The sequence below is a fragment of the Rhamphochromis longiceps genome, linkage group LG15, assembly GCF_057381845.1.
Source record: "Rhamphochromis longiceps isolate RC_006_pf linkage group LG15, R_longiceps_female_GT1.1, whole genome shotgun sequence".
NCBI classification, from domain to species: Eukaryota; Metazoa; Chordata; class Actinopteri; order Cichliformes; family Cichlidae; genus Rhamphochromis; species Rhamphochromis longiceps.
In genome coordinates, this window is record NC_140571.1 from 4,892,797 (window position 1) to 4,912,699 (window position 19,903).

General features: G+C 41.6%; 2 protein-coding genes across 4 annotated transcripts in view; both read right to left on the minus strand.

The window, feature by feature from the left end:
* mgab (MAX dimerization protein MGA b) overlaps positions 1–16,558 on the minus strand; it is a 35,603-nt gene extending 19,045 nt beyond the window's left edge. Inside the window, exons 1-15 of one of the 3 annotated variants that reach the window (XM_085382876.1) lie at positions 16,324–16,558; positions 11,470–12,671; positions 8,934–9,387; positions 8,674–8,779; positions 8,296–8,409; positions 8,067–8,183; positions 5,403–5,516; positions 4,821–5,226; positions 3,036–3,213; positions 2,614–2,842; positions 2,301–2,473; positions 1,922–2,117; positions 1,607–1,836; positions 614–859; positions 95–356 (exon numbers count right to left, since the gene is read on the minus strand). In XM_085382876.1, the coding sequence (XP_085239002.1) occupies positions 95–356; positions 614–859; positions 1,607–1,836; positions 1,922–2,117; positions 2,301–2,473; positions 2,614–2,842; positions 3,036–3,213; positions 4,821–5,226; positions 5,403–5,516; positions 8,067–8,183; positions 8,296–8,409; positions 8,674–8,779; positions 8,934–9,387; positions 11,470–12,635 (3,991 nt within the window). In that variant the 5' untranslated portion in view covers positions 12,636–12,671; positions 16,324–16,558. Of the gene's footprint in view, positions 1–94; positions 357–613; positions 860–1,606; positions 1,837–1,921; positions 2,118–2,300; positions 2,474–2,613; positions 2,843–3,035; positions 3,214–4,820; positions 5,227–5,402; positions 5,517–8,066; positions 8,184–8,295; positions 8,410–8,673; positions 8,780–8,933; positions 9,388–11,469; positions 12,672–14,553; positions 15,118–16,323 lie in introns of those variants that run through there. The other 2 variants (XM_085382875.1, XM_085382877.1) reach the window with 2 other exon arrangements.
* Positions 16,559–18,862: 2,304 nt separating this feature from the next.
* Positions 18,863–19,903, minus strand: ora6 (olfactory receptor class A related 6). Its single transcript, XM_085382731.1, has one exon. It carries the CDS (start codon positions 19,787–19,789, stop codon positions 18,863–18,865), a length of 927 nt encoding a protein of 308 aa, XP_085238857.1. The 5' UTR covers positions 19,790–19,903.

Sequence of the window (19,903 nt, forward strand, 5' to 3'; positions counted from 1 at the left end):
GCACATTTAGGAGGTGGTAGTTTTGAATAAAGCAGATCAGGTATGTAAAACAAAGTGCCTCTGCTGTGGTCTAGCAACAGAGAGACAAGCTTACCTGGTGACGGCGTTAGTGTCTTCAGATCAGTAGTTTTCCTTGCAGCGATACTTGGACTGACTAATGAGCTTGCAACTTTTACGGTGCCAGTTTTTGGAGTGCTGGTTTTATGTGTAGAGTCTGATTTCTGAGAATTTTTCTGAGGAACATCAACTGAAGCATTTAGTCGTCCTGTGACGTAGGCAGCAAGGCGGTTAGCTGGATGCAAAGATCCCATCTTTCCAAGCTGCAGTCTGGCCTGATTGTAGGATTTGCCATTTACCTGCAGTGGAAGGAATGCATATGTATATTTTAGAAAGTACCTGTATATTTCAGCTGGTGTAGCTGTGTGTTTGTTAGTCCTTAAATAGCCACACACTGTTATCTTTTCCAAAGGATAAATCCAATTACTGAATGCAAATCACATTTTTTCCCCCTTCAACATCCAAACCTCAGTGCAAATTTTGACAATCTGTAACGGAGAATTTAAAAATTCCCAGGCACATGGATGTATTTGATCCAACTTTACAAAGCCCTTACCTGTATAAGTCCAGGTGCTTGGTAACCAGCAGGTTTTCTCTCGGCTCTCAGCGTTCCTGCAGGCATCACTCCACTCAGAAAGGGTGTCACTCCAAACCACATCTGCGGCTCTTCGATTTGGCCATCTTCCTCCTCTGCATCAGTGTTCTCATCAAGGCCTTTACTGGTATGCATTTCCTCATCACTGTCACATTCATCATCATCATCATCACAATCACTGGCTTTTGATGGTTTGCTAATTTGCACCTATAGAAAAAAAAAAAGTACAGAACTGTAGAGAACGCCGTACATCACGTCATCACACGAAAAAGCAACAAAGCAAAGAAAGTGAGGACAAATGTTCCAACAGTCAAAAGCAGGATTATTAGGCACCCAACAGATAGCAGCCACTGAGGAAGCCACTGCAACATGGGAAGTGCCCAAACAGTAGTAACCACAAGGACCATCTGAGGCCATCTTCCAAAGCTGGTCAAACTCAATAGATGCCGATGTTAAAATGTCAGACTTTAAAGCAGAATCAGTTTAATTTTCTTTATATTGCACCAAATCACAACAACAGTCGCCCACTTAGCTCAGCGGAATTAGCAGGCAACCATATGCCGCATGGCTGAGAGCGACCGGCCCGGGTTCGAATCCGACATGCAGCCCTTTGCATGTTTTCCCGTCTCTCTCGCCTTCTGCTTTCCTGTCACTCTTCACTGTACCCTTTCAAATAAAACCGTAAAAAGGCCCAAAAAATAAATACATTTTTGGTTCTGTAGCTAACTACACCCAAACTGTAAAGAGTGATTTTTTTTCAAAAACCCATCCATTTAAACAGCATTAAGGGTTATTATAGGCATGGTAAGGTGTGAGCACACATAGCCTGCACATATTGTTTGTACTGCCTAATACAACTAAATACAACTGCTCCTGAGTTTAGGCATCAAAACATGATTTCACAATCCAGTGGGTAACTCTTTCTAATATAGTCTATACCCAAATCTTCAGTACCTGGTAGGTGACGATGGAGCCGCTGGGCTTCCGCATAATGATCTTGCTGATTGGCCAGATGCGGTAAGGACCAATGTAGAAACGCTGGGAAAGCTGATCACGATTCATCCGCTGACATAAAGCCTCCAGGATCATCCTCTGGTCGTTCTGCCACCGACACACTGACTGGATCTGTATTTGCTTCCTTGCTCCTACTTCACTACATGCAGTTTCCTGAGATGCGTTTTCACCTGGAGGTTACAGGGAAATATGTTTTTAAACAACTACAAACACCTTTAATATCCCACTTCACTACAGTGCAGCTATTTTTCTTACCTGCTTTGTTGACAGTTGGTAAAGTGCTGTAGTACTTGTCAGTGGTTTTTTGTGGTTTTGTTGGGGCGTTTGGTGCAAAGATCTTAGGCTCTATGGTGACTTGAGGAGGCGGCTTGCTATTGAACTCTCTTACACGAGCACATGTCATCATGCTCTCCAAATATTTATACACTGGATCCTTGTCTTCTTCACGTATCTGCAATGAAGATTTTAGTCTCTTTTTAATGAGATTACAGGACAAATTGTAAACAAATACAAAGAAAAACTTATTTGCTTTGTTTTTTGCAATTGACAAACTTAGCAATTATCAATATGGCAAAATAACAATCTTCAGCATCAGCATTTAATTAAAAAAAAAAAAAAAGCAATTTTATTTTACCGGTTGTGGAAATACACTGTTGCGTCTTTGGACCTTTGGTGTAACCACATGGAGGGGTGCAATTTTTGGAACAAAAACTGCTTCTGGATCCTCATCACTGCCATTACGCTTCCACAGTTTATTAGCATGTGAGCCTTGGCGAGGCTGGACCACATGTTCCATATTAGTCATCGCTGGGGAGGGCAAAAAGTATCTCATTAACACTTGTGACCAAACTGAGCAAAGAAAGACTCTGAAAGACTGCGGTCAGAATCAGGGAAAAAATCGTCAACAACACACAAATGATACTGAAATAACTTGAACTCGATCTTACAGTAAACAGGATGTTCTTGGCTCTCCCCTGTGGACGTCTGCTTAGTGATCTTGCGTTTGAAGCAGGCACAGCCAAACATGCATTCAGGCCGCCTGCAGTGGAGATGGCCTCTGTTCAGGTGCTGCAGACTGGAACACACACAGCCGAGTCTGCAGAACTCTTGACCACATTCAGGTCCAGCAACTTTATTTGGAGAAGGGGGCACTTTCAAGATCTGGCTGGGCTGCGTCTGGTTAAAATGAGAAGTGAGAGTCATCAAAAGAGTTTGAAAAATCACTTTGTGTGCTTTTCTTTAATGTACCTCCTTTACATTTGATATTATAAAAGCCAGGGAGACTTTGAAAAACATCACTACAGAATGAAACAATGAAGTCGTCACTGACATTCCTACACTTCCTGCAGAGGACAAACATGCTACATACCTGTTTTGTCAGTAACACAGTCAGAGCAGCTGACAGCCTCTCTGTAGTCAACTGTGTTCTGCTGAGGCCCTGGTTCAAAGCTGCCGTCTCCATTTCCAGCAGCTTGTGCTGGAACTTGGTGAGCCCCGAAGGTTTGGACATCGGCCCCTGGTTCTGACCAAAGCTCATCTCTGACAACCTGGGGAAGAAACATGAAATGAGAAGAATTGTTCATTGAAAAGATGTACTGATGTGAAGCAAAACTACAGCTACAGGACTAATTACAAAGCAAGGAAGCCTATGTATATGCCCGCCAATGTAGTGGTGAAAAGGGGGGTTGCACGATCAATAACTGCAGTCATTTTCACTGGATGTGGCTGGATTTGGATAACCCAAAAACTACAGTATGGGTGAGAAGAAAATGGATGGATATTATAACCTTTGATTAAAAAAATAAATAAAGATGTATAACCACCCAAACAAACTGATAAAAAAAAAAGTGAATGGACTTAAAAAGTGCAAAATAGTTCATGACTCAAAATGTAACATTTTGTTTTTTTCCCCCTCTTTCTAATAATTTTATTAATTATATTTCTATAAATACAATTCTAATATCAATTTAATAGATACTATGGATTCTACATTGTTCGAAAACAGTCTACTATAACGCCGTAGTTTTGTGAAACTCATAAACAACTAGTGGAAAAAATACTGATGGCTGTCAGTGTTACCTCTCTGTTGTTGTTGCTACCACTCCTAATAAGCCCCTTTCCATTAGTTCCTACTCAGATCGACTCACGAGTTCGCCATGGTTTTCCATTAGGTCATAGCACCTGGTACCAAGTACTAAAATAGTACCTGCTCGGCCGGAGTTCCAAGTGATCCAAGCAGGTACTAAAATGTGACATCGTCAGACTGCATGCCACCGATTGCCTGGTCAGTGGCATCATTCGATGAGTCATGAGAGTGTCGACCATACAAATTAGGTGCTATTTGATTGTCAAGTCAAGTTGTGGCGAGTCGATCTTAGTAGGTACTAATGGAAAAGTCCCAATCCTAGGTGACTTCCTGCTTTTTTTTCTTTCTTTTTTTTTAAATAGAAAAATTGACCTCTAACTGTGACCTTCAGACCAAGGTCAAACTGAGATTCAAACTCCTCTGGGACTTTTAGCAGATTCACCTATGGTATGGTTTTAAAATCCTACGTAGACAAGTTCTTGAGTTATCCCTTTCACAAACCTGGGTGTCCACACCACCCACCCAACCGTCAGGGTGACGACAATATCCCATCGGCCTTTTATGGCTGAGGGGTAAAAAGCTTTTGGTGGATAAATTGAAGAATAATTTAAAGTGCATTAAAGTCACAAAAGAAAGAAAGTCCTGAGAGTGCAGGTGGAGAGTTGAAATTCACTTTAAGCTGGTAAATGACAAATGATAAAACTTGCATAAAACTTGCAGCTGGGTTTTGAAAAGCATCAACTAATACTAAACCTGTACTGTAGTTACCTACAAAACAATGTAGGTAACTACAGTAAATCAGTATATTTAGAGGGCTTTCATAAATACAAATACAAAAAGTCAGTATCAGTGATCATCGTGGCATTTTTCCCATTTTGAAATGAAAAATCTTTGGTTTTGTTGCATCTATTTTATGAGAAATGTCACCTTAGAGGAATTATAAATTCTTACTATTGCAACAAAGTATCGATTCTCAACTCAAATAACCTTTAGCCACATCAGTAGCCAATCAAATTCAGAACACAAAACATGTGATCAAATGTGACTAAATTTAAAATATATCCTTACCTCTGTGAAACTCCCTGATTCTGGGTATTACTAGAACCACAAGCATCACTCGGCTGCCTCAGCGAGGACGCAGCCTGGAATGTGAATTTAGCTCCTGCTTGATGGGGGGCTGCTGGCGTGGCCAGCGGAGGAGCAGGTGACGTCAGAGCAGAATAGAGCAGTGGTTTGTGGGATAGGGGACAAGGCCTGTTGGCCCCCACCGGGAATTTCGAAGGAGCCTTTCGATGCTTGAGAACGCTGTCCAGGGTCTTTACATAGCTGGAGCTTTTAGCGGGCAGCTGATAGGACACCGAGCCTTCTGGGTTTGTAGAGAAAGCAGCGGCGCGCTCGCTGATTTGCTGAGCTTCGCTTTCCAAGTACTCATCCAACATGTTGCTGCAGAAGGCAGAGAGGTTCTTTTGTAATCCTTTTAGAGAGAAAGAAGAAAGGGACTTTAATTTATTGAGGAAGAATAATGAATCAGACGCAAGTACTTTCAGCTGGTTTCAGCTCAGTTAATCTTTTGGAAATTAGAATGACTACACTAATCCCACGGCATGATAAAAGGAACATTGCAGCAACAATATGACGAGCAGCCCTTACCTTCACCGTTGGAAGACGATGTTTCCTTGGCTTTTACGAACTTGTTTTTCCACCCCTTTATTTTCGTCATGTCACTTGTCTTTCCCGTTCTGGAGATGAAGGGTAGTGCCTCATCTGTGCAGCAAACATAATGCCTTTAGTTACAGGTCACAGCACACTATTATGTTTTAACAATGCCAGCCTGAGTTCTGCAGCAGAAACACAAATTTTAATCAGAATTTGATGCCAATTTTATTCTCTTTGCTGAAGAGAAAATTGTACTCCTTCAATTTCAGCTGTTCTTTTCTTATCTGATCGCCCAAGAGCCATCACCTAATCACTTCTGTCTTGACATTATGCAAAGGTTTAATGTGGCATGACTGACAAACTCATCAAGAAAGATCTGCAACCTCATATGACACACACCCTTTGAAAACCCACACAACAAATCTTAACTCCTAAAAAAGAATCTGAGATTTCCAACTAGCTTTTCGGTCTCTGCGTCATAGCAGCCGACGTCAGCAGTGATGGCTGTCATCACTTTGGCTTGAATGTTTGAAGCTGGTGAAGGGTACAGAGGATGTTTAAAATTCCAGTCAGTACCCGACTCCTTATTACAGGAGTACCGATAAGCACCCGGGGAAATGGTGCTTTTTGTACTTTTGTGAGTTTAATTCATTCCAATAAAGCTGTTAAAACATCTTCTTACAATGCCGCTGCATGTGATCATGTATGAAGTTCTTTACTTTACTGGAAAGAAACAGAAAAGCAGCTAAATTCAACACACCGAATCTTAGGGCCACACTCAGTACTTTAAAAATAGATCTCTAGTTAAGACTGGGAGACTTTCCATGCTTCGGTTTTCAATAATTTGCTAAATTCTCCTAATAAGTGACCAGCAGCACTAAGCGCTTCACCAGTATATTGCAATCAGACACATGAATCAAACTTGCTTTAAATCGAAGAATAAACCATCCATGGCACACCAATTCCCCAAGTTAGTCAATATGAACTGAGTTAGTCTGCTTTGAAGCTAGTGCAAGCTTTCCTAAAAGGCATAAAGAATTAAAAAGTTGTGATAACTAATTCACTGCTCACAGCAGTTATCGTGCCAAATCACAACAACAGTCACCTCGAGATACTTTATATTAGAAGCTAAAGATTCTATAATAAAAGAGAGAAACCTGGAACAATTAGGTGTCGTCTTATGAGCAAGCACTTGGTGAGAGTGGGAAGGAAAAACTCCCTTTAAACAGGAAGAAACTCCCCCAGAACTAGGCTCAGAGAGGGATAGCTGTCTGCCGTAACCAGTTCAGGGGTGAGGAGAGGGGCACGGCACATTTATAAATTTAAAATCCCTTTAAAAGCCTGCTTTACACTAAAATAACATACAATAAATGGGTTCCTGAAAACATCCTGCTGTATTCAGAGTTTTTACATGAAATAACCCAAAAGCAACTAATCGTCCAATCACAGTTCCAGAAATCAGCAGTTTCCAAAAGTTTGACAGAAGACTTAAAAACAGCCACAGCGGATGAGGTCATCTGGGATGTCATTCCAGAGTTTTGGTGCAACAACAGCAAAGCCATGAGCTCCCTTTGAAATAAGCTTTAACTGTGGGATGAGCAGGAGTGATCGAGAGGCGGGCCTCAAAGACCTTTTAAATATTTCTATGACTTTCTAAGATTGGATTCTGTCATGCAGAGGGAGCCAGTGCAAAACTGCTAACACTGGAGTAATAACATCTCTCTTTTTCCAGTCAAGAATCTGGCTGCAGCATTTTGGACTAATTGTAAATGAGCAAGAGATGATTGACTAAGTCCGGCATACATTGCATTACAGTAGTTCAGTTAAGATGCAACAAAGGAATGTATAACTGTTACAATATCAGAAGATTTAAAAAAAAATGTGTCTGGAGGAAACTGCACTTGTCACATTACTATCAGAGACACCTTACCAAACATGCACAAACCTGCTGAGCATGAAGTTTAGATGAAATATTATTAGTGGGCTTATAACTGCGCCAAATGTAGATATAACCACTTGCTGTGTAGCTTTGTGACTGCACCAAGCAGTTGTTAAAAAACGCAGAAAAACTTGTTTTATATAGTATTGATCATATCGATCGTGGCTCAAGGGTTGGGAGTTCGCTTTGTAATCGGAAGGTTGCCGGTTTGAGCCCCGGCTTGGACAGTCTCGGTCGTTGTGTCCTTGGGCAAGACACTTCACCCGTTGCCTACTGGTGGTGGTCAGAGGGCCCGGTGGCGCCAGTGTCCGGCAGCCTCGCCTCTGTCAGTGCGCCCCAGGGTGGCTGTGGCTACAATGTAGCTGCCATCACCAGTGTGTGAATGTGTGTGTGGATGACTGAATGTGTAAAGCGCTTTGGGGTCCTTAGGGACTAGTAAAGCGCTATACAAATACAGGCCATTTACCATATTCAAGAAGTCTAATGTGACTCGCTCTAATTTGCCACTGACATCTCCACCTACTGCATAGGTCACTGTACCATTTAAAGGACTTTTCCGACAAGTCTCGCGTTGATTAGTTTTCTGCAATACTTGTCCGCCTATTTTCTTACTATGACAACAGCATACGACAAATTACTCATAAGATATTGTGCAAAAGAAGCAATCGAAGGACCTCGATCAAACATGCACAAACTGTCAAAGATTCAGCCCAACTTACCACCAGGAGACACAGTGGTGGTCTTGCTGTGTTCTGGAGGTGGTAGTGGGAGGGAAACACCCAAATACTGCAGGTCAATGGACATAGTGAGGTCTAAGGAACTCAACTTCAAGCCCACTGAGAGAAACGGTAAAAACAGTGAGAGTGTTTTGGGTTGTTTTCTTGTGCTTTAGTTTATTTTATAAAACTTAGGTAACAACTTGAAAGACTATGCCCGTTGTATACTCACCCTCCTGCAAGACGGGATGGATAACTTGTCTGTGTTTGTGGACTCTGAGCTCATTCAGCAGCGCAGTCTCGAAACGAGCCATCTTCGCCTCATCGGTCTCTGGATTCACGTTCACTGTCAACACCACAGATACAATTTCAGATTCGGGCAAACAACATTAAAAATGTATATTAAAGATTCCACAATAATATTTAAAGAAAAACAGGGTTTTAATAAAAAAAAGGCACAAAAATATTTATTCCATAGTTTAATTAACTGAAGAGAAAGAAAGAAAGAAAGAAAGAAAGAAAGAAAGAAAGAAAGAAAGAAAGAAAGAAAGAAAGAAAGAAAGAAAGAAAGAAAGAAAGAAAGAAAGAAAGAAAGAAAGAAAATCCTCACGTTGGTCGCTTGTTTGTGTCGGTGGTGCTGGGGTTGTTAGGGAAGCCGGAGATGCTGACGATGAGGTACTGACCATCTTGTTCCTGACATGAACCTCAAGAGCTTGCTGTGACATAAAAGAGCATTAAAGCTTAAAGATTTATTTGATATCAGGTGGAATGTTGAAGGAACCACTCCTCCCTTTATTAAATGAAACTACACCTTCTGGTAACATGCCGATGTGCTCTGAGCATCCAATGCGATCACTTTCAGTGTTTTACCTTTGAGGTGAACGACACAAACAGCAGGCCTTCTATATCATCCATCTCCGGTTGCATAGCGCCTGTCAGTGATGGGCTGTGGACGACTGTGGAGGAGGCTGCTGCAGTTTTACACTCTCTTCCCCGGGAATTTGACCAACGTCTGTTCATCTTCTTCCTCCTCTTACAGAATCGAGGTGATGATCCAGGGGTAGACGTTAAGGAATTAGCAGTCACAGATCTTGCTTTAGGCGACATCCATACTTTTAAGTCCTGCTGCACCTCAGGGGCTACACTGGTGGCAGCGCTTTCTTGCTTGGGTGCAACAAGCACAAGATCACCAAGAGCATGTTTGCCTCTTATGCAGGGGACATATGGTTCATCTTTTCTAGCAGGTTTAGACATTATGGGCTTCAGTACCAATCGGGTCTCTTGCACATTTGATAGAGAAGCAGAGTCATTTTGACTGTTTGCACTGTAAGACACATAAAAGTTAATATTGGTTATTGATACCAAACAAGTGGATTTAATCATGATCTCAGTGCAAAATCCTTTCATTTGAGGTGGAGCAGCATGTGGCAGTGGCATTTTAATAAGCTGTTTCCAGCTGTTTATCTGGCAATTTCACAAATTCCTACACCTAATGAGGCAGTCAAGTAAGAAATTAATAATGCATGCAATCCAATACAAACAGCTTGCAAAAATGTTCTGATTATTATACTTTTATATTGCATTCAAGACAACTGCAATATTTGTATTATTATATAAAGTATTTCCTCAATTAAATTTGAAGAGTTGCAAAATAAATGAATCAGAACTTGTGCAAATATTCTGAGTTTATACGCTGCAGACGTTTTTTGCAGCGATTCACCGCGTGCTGTTCCACTGTGGTGTATTCTATGTAACACACACACACTATGAGTTTATAGACTCATCGGCCACTTCATTGGGGAAACCTGTTCACTTGCTCAGTAAAACAAACATCTAAACAGCCAATCGCATGATAGCTACTCAATGCATTTAGGCATGTGGAAATGGTCAAGTCTACCCACTGGAAGTTCAAACCAAGCGTCAGAATGGGGAAGAAAAGTGACTTTGACTTTGAATGATGCATGGTTGTTGGTGCCAGAATGGCTGGTCTGAGTATTCCAGAAAATACTGACCTATAGAGAATTTTCCCACACACCTATCTCTAGGATTTACAGAGAATGGCCCAAAAAAATTGAAAATAATCCAGTGAGTGCAAGCTCTCTGGGTGGAAAATGCCTCAATGATGTCAAAGGTCAGAGGAGAATGGAAAGACTGCTTTAAGCTGACAGGAAGCCAAACACATGAAGAAGAGCATCTCTGAATGCACGACATGTCAAACCTTGAAGCACAACACACTGACTGCCAAGTGCCAATTGGACACTAGAAGCCTGGAAAAACACTACCTGGTCTGATAATTGTCACTGCTCCTGATGGTGGTGTAACGGTCTGGGGATTTTTTTTCTGAGCAGACCAGGGCCGCCGTATTTCACAAATCATCTCAGACTAGTTTCTTGAACATGGCAATGACCAGATCGCAATCCAGCAGAGCAAATTTGGGTGGACGTGCAGCAGACACATCTGCAGCAACTATTACCCCTTTTCCACTAGCACCTACTAGGCTTCGCAAGGCTCGACTCGACTCTGTTTTGGTTGTTTTCCATTACATTTGAGTACAATCTAATGTGCATGTGGTCGTTACAGCAATGCGGCCAAAAGTCCCACGATGTCATTTGTATGCTACACGAATGCCACTACAAAGGAGGACGTTGAAGCAATGGTATACTCGCTGTTTGTATGTCTTTTTGGCAGACTTAGGAAACAAGGTGTTTTTTGTGTAGCCATTTCCCTCATTGTCAAGTTTAAAAAAAATAGTGGTTTGGATTTTCGTAAGGAGACACCCTCATGACTCACTGAACGATGTCACTGAAGGGCCAGTTGGTTGCATGCAGTTTGTTGACGTCATATTTTTAATCACCCAAGACTGCTCGGATCCCCGGCAGAGTAGGTACTAAAAAAATATACCTGGTACTAGATGCTAGCACCTAATGAAAAACCCCAAAAAACAAGCTGAGGTGTGCCAAGCCAAACCAACCAGAGTAGGTACAGTAGAAAGGGGCTATACGTGATACCATCATGCCAATATAGACCAAAATTTCTGAGGAATGTTTCCAGCACCTTGCTGCCATGAAGAATTAAGGCAGTTCTGAAGGATAAGGGGAGTCCAACCCAGTACTAACGAAGTGTAACTAACAAAGTGGTTGGTCAGTTTAGTTGTCTTTAAGTGATCCGTTTGATCATGTAGGATTTTTAGGTCAATTAAATGCATAGAATATAAATGTTCAGTTACTCATGCACTTATAATTACCTAGACTCCATCACAACAACACAAAAGTATAGCACTCACATAAAAGTATAATAGTTAGTAACAGTGTGTCAATACAAAAAACGCATTTCTCGATTTTTTTTGCTGTGACAACACAGCAATTTGCCAATGTTAAAACAAAGGAAGAAACAACACAAAACCCACCTCAGATCCAGTACCTCCTCCTGGTTTTCACTGGGTTCGGCAGGTTCGATCACTGTGGGCTGGTATTCCGTCTTCACAATAGCTTGAGCCTCTCTAGCGATTCTGTTCAGACGGGGGTTGTTCCCGTCCTCCCTAAATCCCTTTGCAAACGGGTTGTGATTAATTTTCAGCTGGGTAATCCGAAAGTTCTGATACGTCGTCACAGCCATAAATTCAGTTTGTGGAAAAGTAAAAGTCATGCTTTCATGTCCCATAACTACAGGCTTGTCAGCTGTGGGCATGCCTCCATCTGGAACAGGTATTATGTGAAGCCTAGGAATGTAGCGATGCATGGAGTGTAAGATTATATGACCATCCTGGTCTTGGGAGTTATTGGTCAGTTTGAGCTTGTAGAAGGACACCAAGCTGTTCATCCAATCTGAGCCGCGACAGGGTGAGTAATGGTGTGAAAATGCCCGGATCAGACCTTGGTTTTGATGTTCTGCTCGCCCGGTGACTTCCCATCTGGATGCACTCCAGCGGTACCTGTACTGACCCGATGGGACTATGGACAGGACCAGACTGTACTGCTGATTGGGATCCAGGCCAGTCAAGCGGTATCGGCAGTACGGGAACATGCGTCGGCCCTGCTTAGTGAGAATCATCTCGGTCCCACACTTGTAGAACTGCTTCCACACGTTGTTGTTTTCCAAAACAACACTGACACCTTTGAAGGTCAGCACCGCAGGAAAGTCTTTTTCCATGTCCGTGTTGCCAAATGTGGTCGCGGGCAACGCAGATGACCATGATGTTGATTCAGGCATATTGACGATGCTCGTTTCCGTGCACGTTAGGGAGTCTGATGCGGATGTTATATGCAAGGCTTCTGGGCTTTTTTCAACAGTTCCTTCTAAGGTAGAAGCTGATGTTACTGCAGATTTAGCTGGGCTAGCTTCAGCAGGTGAAGAAACAGCAGCACTGGAATCATTACTCGCCATGGAGACAGCTTTGCTCTCATTCACTGTATCACTAGTGAAATTAGGTCTTGTCAAGGTTGGGAACGGAGGAGCTGAAGAAGCAATGGAAGCAGGAGGAGCGGAGAAGGGCGCATTGAGCATGGTGCCCTTCTCACCTTCCACTGCCTGGTTTTCCTCCATGAGTGGGAGCTCAGAGTCTAAGGCGGACATCACCGGTGGCTCTGATCATCACACTGCATGGGACACCTGACACACAAACAAAAAAAGACAGCGTTATTTGTACGCTATAACAGCATTCACAGGTACAACATGTATTACATTGATACAATCTAACCAGCAGAATTTCATTTTAAAGACAGAAAAACAAAATGAAGAACAAATATAATATAAACAATGATCAGAGAGGATGCAATTAGAACTCATCCAAGCAGAACAAACTGTGGCAGGAAGGAAAGAGGAGCCTGGAAAGCTGCACCCAGAAATGTAAAGACTTTGCATTCAGAAATGATTACAACCAAAATGTGCCAATCAACTCAGAGACCGCTGAAAATGTGTGTTTACTTAAAGAAGCCAAACAGGGATGCACCGATGCATCTAAAGAGCAGTGGTTTTTGCTCTTGCTGACTGATATCTGACTGATACTTGAAAAAAGAAGACATTAACCAATGGCGGTTGCCGATGTTTATCTGCTGTACCTCATCAGTTTGTCCCTAAAAATGTTCAAAGATGGCCTGATGGAGAGATAAAAGACTCGTAAACTGTTCAGCTACTTTATTATTGTGAAGATGTGTTTGTTTACCATACACGAAATGGTGAAGTAAACAATAATAACAACAACAAAATATACTGATGTTCACCTCAGCAGATCTCTGTTCAGCACTACTGAGAATTGGCTAATCGCTATAGGGTGTTGCAACAGTAAGTGTTACAAATGACAAGTCCAGCATATACTGGGCTGCTTAAAGACACAGGCATTATTCAAGGCGCTGACACAAGTACTGTGAAATCAAATGAAGACTCGAGATGAATGTAGCTCATCTTAGGTGTAAAGACTTGATATCGTGTCAAAATTAAATGATCTCCGGCCACTAGTTTCTGTGACTGCCGGCTGTTTGAATGTTTTGTAAGCAAACCAGACCAAATTTCAAGACATCTGATCTGCACGAATCATAAAAACGTCCCTTTGTGTTCATCAGGACCATACTGTAAAAATAACAAAATCACTAATCAAGGGGTGTTTTTTTGTTTTGTTTTTCAGAAAGGCACATCCTGTCCCCAAATACCCTGAAAAATAAATTAGAAACTTAATTGGGGACGGAACATAATTTATTTACAACCTTGGGTTATGTGTGCTCCTCTGATGATCTCTAGGTTTTTTATTTATTTATTTATTTTGGTTAAAAATGTAAAACTACATTTAAAAGACCTGCTCTGTCTCTAAAACTGAAGTAAAACTCGTATATTTCTAAATTTTTAACAGACTAATAAGATTATTTTAAACTACATGTTAAATGCTCCTACGCAAGAACTCCTGAAGCCACCATCACACCATTCAAGACGAATACTACAAATATAAACAATCAAAAAGCGCTCAGATCATTTGAACAATTTCTCGTGGCCCTGTGGGGAAAAGTGGACTTTGCATTGCAGGAGACCACTTCAGTATGACTGACCAATGGGCTTCCAGCTCAGGACACAGACGGAAAAACAGCCCTACATTTTAAACAAGGATGAACCACTAACACCGTTTGTACCTTGAAAGCCAAGAGAAATGATCTTGGTCAACGGCACACCAGAAACTATAAAGGTAACCCCTTTTTGTTGTTGTCCTAACCCCCCTCCTCTAATTTCCTAATCACATTGTCACGCCGGCACACGGATGCTTCAAGTCTAAAGGTGTTAAACACCACAACGAGAGCCTAAAACGGCTTATCACCTCCATGTTTACAATATAAACTCCCAGCGTCACTCCCGTATAACTATTTCACTCCCTGCAATAAGAAGCGGCGTTAAGAATTTAAGTTGTTAAACCAGCAGCTCTTTCTTCCTCACACACCGCGGAGAAGGAAGGCCGCCCGCTCCACCACTCACCAAGTTGGAAAAGTTGCAGGTTTCACTAAAGCCTCACCTTTCAGCGTCGCTTCGGTACCTCGTGGCCGACCGCAGCGAGGCAACAGTATCGTTCAGCGGCGAAGCTCCAACTGTTGCACGTCGCCGTCGCCGTTAAAAGGGCCTCGGAGAATCCCTCGAACATAAACACAAACTGGCAAATGGAGGCCGAGAGCCACGCCACTGTGCTCACATCGACCGACCCGAGTGTGCACGCAGTGGAGCCAAAGCGCATGCACACTATCACCCCCCACCTCCACCCACCACCCCCCTCTTCAATGGCGCGTGATTCCCGGCCCGCCAGCTCGAGGGAAGCGGGAGTCCGCCATCCAGGAGATATACATAAATATTTCTTTTCTCTCTCGCTCGTTCTCACCTCGAGCGCGGTCCGCGCGCCGGTAAGGACAACTCTCTGCAAGTTTGCGCGAAAATGTTTAGGATGTGTGATTCGCGCACTGAGAGCAAAGGCGTGACACTTTCTCTCTCTTCCTGTCTGTTTCCTTGACTTCTTCTACCTTTTTCGATCACACTTCCATTCTCACCCTCTCTTAGCCCACACATACACACACACACTGTCCTCTCTGCTCCCCCCCCTCTCTCTCTCTCTCTCACTCTCACTCTCACACACACACATCCGTGCTCTCGAGCTGTGACGTAACACGTTCACCATGGTGGTAGAGATCCAATAGCCAATGCGCAAGCTCCCAATGGACGACCGGCCAGTTGTTTCATCACGGTGGCAAACGTACGAAAAAAACAAATGAACACTGAAAGTAATTTTGTATCTTTGTAGTATTATGTATCAACATTAATATGTGCAACTGAAATCAGTGGCTCATAAACTATTAACTGATTGACCTTGTCTACAAAAAAGAGCAAGGCTGATTGGCTTTGTTTACGGGACAAGATGGTGGCCAGGAGTTGAAGTTAAGAATAAATATTTGGACAAAAAATAGCATATTGAATTTGCACATATTGAATTGTAAAAAATAATTTAAAAAAGCTGGAAGAATACCGTTAGACCCTATTGGGTCGCTAATATTTTTAGCAAAACGCTCTTGATCTAAGCATAAAGTAATCTAATTTACAGGCTAGGCCTACGCTACCATACCGGAAGTGTAGTCATAGCTTATCCGGAAACCCCAGTAATAAAAATGTAATAAAAAGCTCCATAATAATAGCGAGATGGCATTCAATGTTTGAATTTTAGCCACGTGAAAATCTCAAAAACCTCCACAGTTCCTCCACTTTATCTTTGGGCAGCTGGGCTATATAGGCTACACTCTAGCCTACTGTGCTCTGCATATGTTGTCTATATGCGCATTTTGTGTAAATTGCACGCCCTAAATTAAGTGCTGTTAAGCCATTTTACCTTAGAAAGACATAGACATGGGAAACCAAAGGCAACCCTTTAGCCCAACAAAATCAACATGAAGACAACTGAATTGGCACACAATGCTTATGTGAGTTGTGTACTTCTGTTTAGTACCAAAAGGGAAAAACAAAAACATATGCAAAGGTGTTTTGATACCTGCCACAGTTTTTGATCAGCAGGAGGTGTGAGAGCCAGTAAATCTAGTGATGTATGTGACTGAATAAATAAATAAAAGTGTTCAGTATATTTCTGCGTTGTTATGCCTTATCGTTGCGGTAATAACACTTGTATAAACATATAATAGATAATAGCACATAACAATGAAGGAAAAAGCCGTTCATTTTTCCTCATTCTGATATTTTTCTAAATTGATATTACATAAGTTTCATTAAACATGAACCATACAAAACTTACCTCTGCTCTACAGATGTTAACACTGCGGATAGCTAAGTATAAAATTAGTACTAAATCACATTTTCAGTCGGGCTCTGCAGGATCTCTGCTTTTCACAACAACCTAATAGCACAACAACACAAAACAAAAGAACGACTCTCATTCAGATCATCGGCCACGCAATCTTGTGATTTAAAACCCCGTGTGGGTTAAAAGAAGAAGAAGAGAAGAATCAACGATTTATGGTATGAGAAGTATTGAGCGAACGGGGCGGTCAAACAAGGAAGTGGGTGAAAAACGGCTCACAGGCGACGACCCATCTTTTGTGTTCCACGTGGAACTCTCGTGGTGATGTTCCGCGTGTCCAGTCAAATCGAAATCACGTGCACTTATTTTGTGTGCGACAAATGGATACTAAAGGTACTTGCAAAAATGAGACTGTATTCACTAATAGTCCACACAGAGACACAACTTAGAGCGAAATCTCCCACGCGAGGTCGTGCACGGACTCGTGAAATGACTTTAACATTGCAAAGTGCTTCGCCACCAACCACAAGTGCCCTGCAATTATACAGTTTATTACACATTAAACGTAAGGCAGGGGGTTGACCAGTGGGGGGAAATCGAATCAAAGGTTCATAATAAGTGCACATGTAGAGATGCCTCCGTGTATCGGGCACGTTTAAAGGGGGCGACATTCATATTTTTATTTTAATTATCGGTTAAGTATTTTCCACATTGTGCATAAAAAATGCCCACGTTGCTCTAATCTCGTAACACCTGAAAAACAAGCATCAAGTGGGTCTTTTTAAAAAAAATAGTAAATCAGCACGCACCGTTTGCCTTCAAATTTCAGTGCAAGTCACTGATGTGTAATCAGCAGTGGCAGCACAGACAATTACCAGAGCACAGATTCGTACGGCTTTTGTCAGTTCTGTCACGACTATCAAAGCCATATTAAAATCACTTTGAAACGGCAAAATATTTACGTCTAAATCAAGATTGCAGACCTGGTGATCCATAGTTTGTCAGGATTACGTTAAAGGTCCAAATGAAGTCAAGGGGTTGAAGTGGGGGGTTGGAAAATGGTCACATATGTTGTATAGTCCTATTCTATAATAATAAAATTAGAGTACAGTATTAGTGTCATTTCACAACTAGGTTAAATTGGTCACTATGAGCAATATGTGACCTATGTACTATGTATAACAACTTTCACTTTCACTGGGAGACTGATTTTTATTTTTTTTAAACTGATATCACAAATCAAGCTATGGTCATAGTGTAGTATTTACGGTTTATAAACATGAAATGACAGGTTGGGCTGACTGCAGCTGTCTTTGTGCAAGATGGTGAATTGCACAGAATTGCTGCTTTGAGTACAAGACTAATGGCTATATACAAACACAGCTGCCATGTGCTCAATTGCACTGAAAAATAAGACAGTTTATCAGCTAGCATTTTTCCAAGGAATGATGGTCCTTTTGTACTTTTACCATAAAAAAACATTTGCTGTGAAGACAATTCAAAGTATGCATCACTGAGAAAGATAAGTACTCTTTTGATCTACATCACACTGAAATGACAAAACATAACAAAGGAATGCTTTCATTTTTATATTAGATGTAAATGCAGACTCTAAGACAATGCTCTATGGATTTAGTGATACAAGTTTCTAAATTATCACCCTCTTCTTCCTGTGAACTTGCAAAGTTTGTTAGCCTAATATTGTCACATTGTCACATTTGTAACATTCTTACACTTATAACATTCTTACAGAAAAAGAAGACCTCAATTTCAACAAGTCAGAAACAAGTGTGGTGTAAAGAAAAGCTTTAAAGGTAAATCGTGTAAAATCCCACCACTAGATGTCAGTAGACTGCAGATTGCGGTCAATTGGGTACTGTTTTCTTGCCCCTTCCAATTCAAGTGCATAATCCTAACTATGGTGGCCAAAGTAGGACAAATACTCAAATATACATATATTGTTAGATTCAAACTGTTTATCAGAGGGAAAGTGTGAGTTTTAGCACACTCGAGCCTAACATTAGCTGGCACAGTGTTAGCTTTTGTTGTTGTTTAGCTGGCTCGTGTGGATATGGGAGGGTCACATGTCTGATCTGCTGACAATAAGTAATAAGTGACAATATCAGGAATAAATAAGGATTTTCATTTTGTTAGAGCCCTGACTTCAGTTTAGGAGACAAGGCTTCAGGTGAGGAGGAAGGAGGAGGAGAGAGAGAGCAGTGGCGGAAGAGGAGAAAGACATAACGACAAAGAGATGATGAAAAATATATGTACACAAATGTTAAATGTCCATATATAGTTTAATCTATAAACTAAAAGTATCTATGGCATACTATATATTTGGCCAGTCTCTAGCCACATATATAAAACGCACTGCGGTGGAGCACTGATATCCATCATAATTCTAAGTTTATGAGAAGGCTTTAAACTTTTACAAGAAGTAATTACACAGGATCAATGTACTATATTCAAGAGTACAACATTTTTTCTTCTCTTAAATAACTTCAACAAAATCACTTACTGTATCTTTAAATTATCCTTTTTTACAGCTGTGGGGAGGGATCATGTTATGCCCTATCATGTACATGTATGGAGAGATGGATGTATAAGATATTGTGATAAAGAACTGAGCTTCAGACCAGAAAGGGAATTCATATGGGTTAAAAGCCAGCTGAAAAATCAGGTAGGTAGTCCAGTCCACCTGGAACAATCCCATGGCTCCCAGTACAGCTATTGTACTCCACTGGATCTTTGTATCTTTACTCTTCCTGCTGAACTGACTTGATCCAGTCTCGTTAACCGCTGGTGTCACTGTCTTCCTTTGGCTCAGCAGCACTGTGAGGATGAGGCAGCTGGTGACTGTGACGATAATCAGAGGCAGCAGGTGACACGAGACGATGAACAGGTATTTGTATACGCGGTTGAACACTGGACAATGATTTTGAGTGCAGTGAAAGAAGTCTGGAGGGCACATGCTGCTGTTTCTTGTGACGTTTTCCGCTTTGCTCTCCTGGTCGATGACAAACATCGGAACACTGAGCAGCACGGAGAGCATCACAGAAATGCCGCTCACCGTCCAGGCTGATCTGATATTATCCAGGAAGAGTGGGAAGTTGACCCTCGTGTTTACATCTCTCAGCTTCTGGTAGCGAAAGATACAGATGAGGACAGTGAAGAAGATGCTGTTAATTTCACCAATAACAGTTACGAACTCCAGTAAATAACACGACCAAGTGCCCGTGGCGGTGGAGGGAGTCTGAAGGATGATTATGTCATAGATATTTATGATGACAATCTCCCACAAGTTGGCTGCAGCAAGTCCGAAGAGAAATATCTCAAAAGATTTAATGTGGAAGAAATTAATCTTAATGATGGAAGCGATGAGAATTGTGTTACCCATAAGACCAATGGAAGAAAACACCAGTCTCAAGCCCAGGAGGTTGACAGAAAGCTCAGCCATTGTGGGTAAAAATCAGACTTTCCAGAATGGTTGTAAAAGTGTCTCTGCTTTGCTGCATCACTGACCAAACCCAGGTGTCATTACATTCTCAGAGATGGTATGAATCCAGAAAGG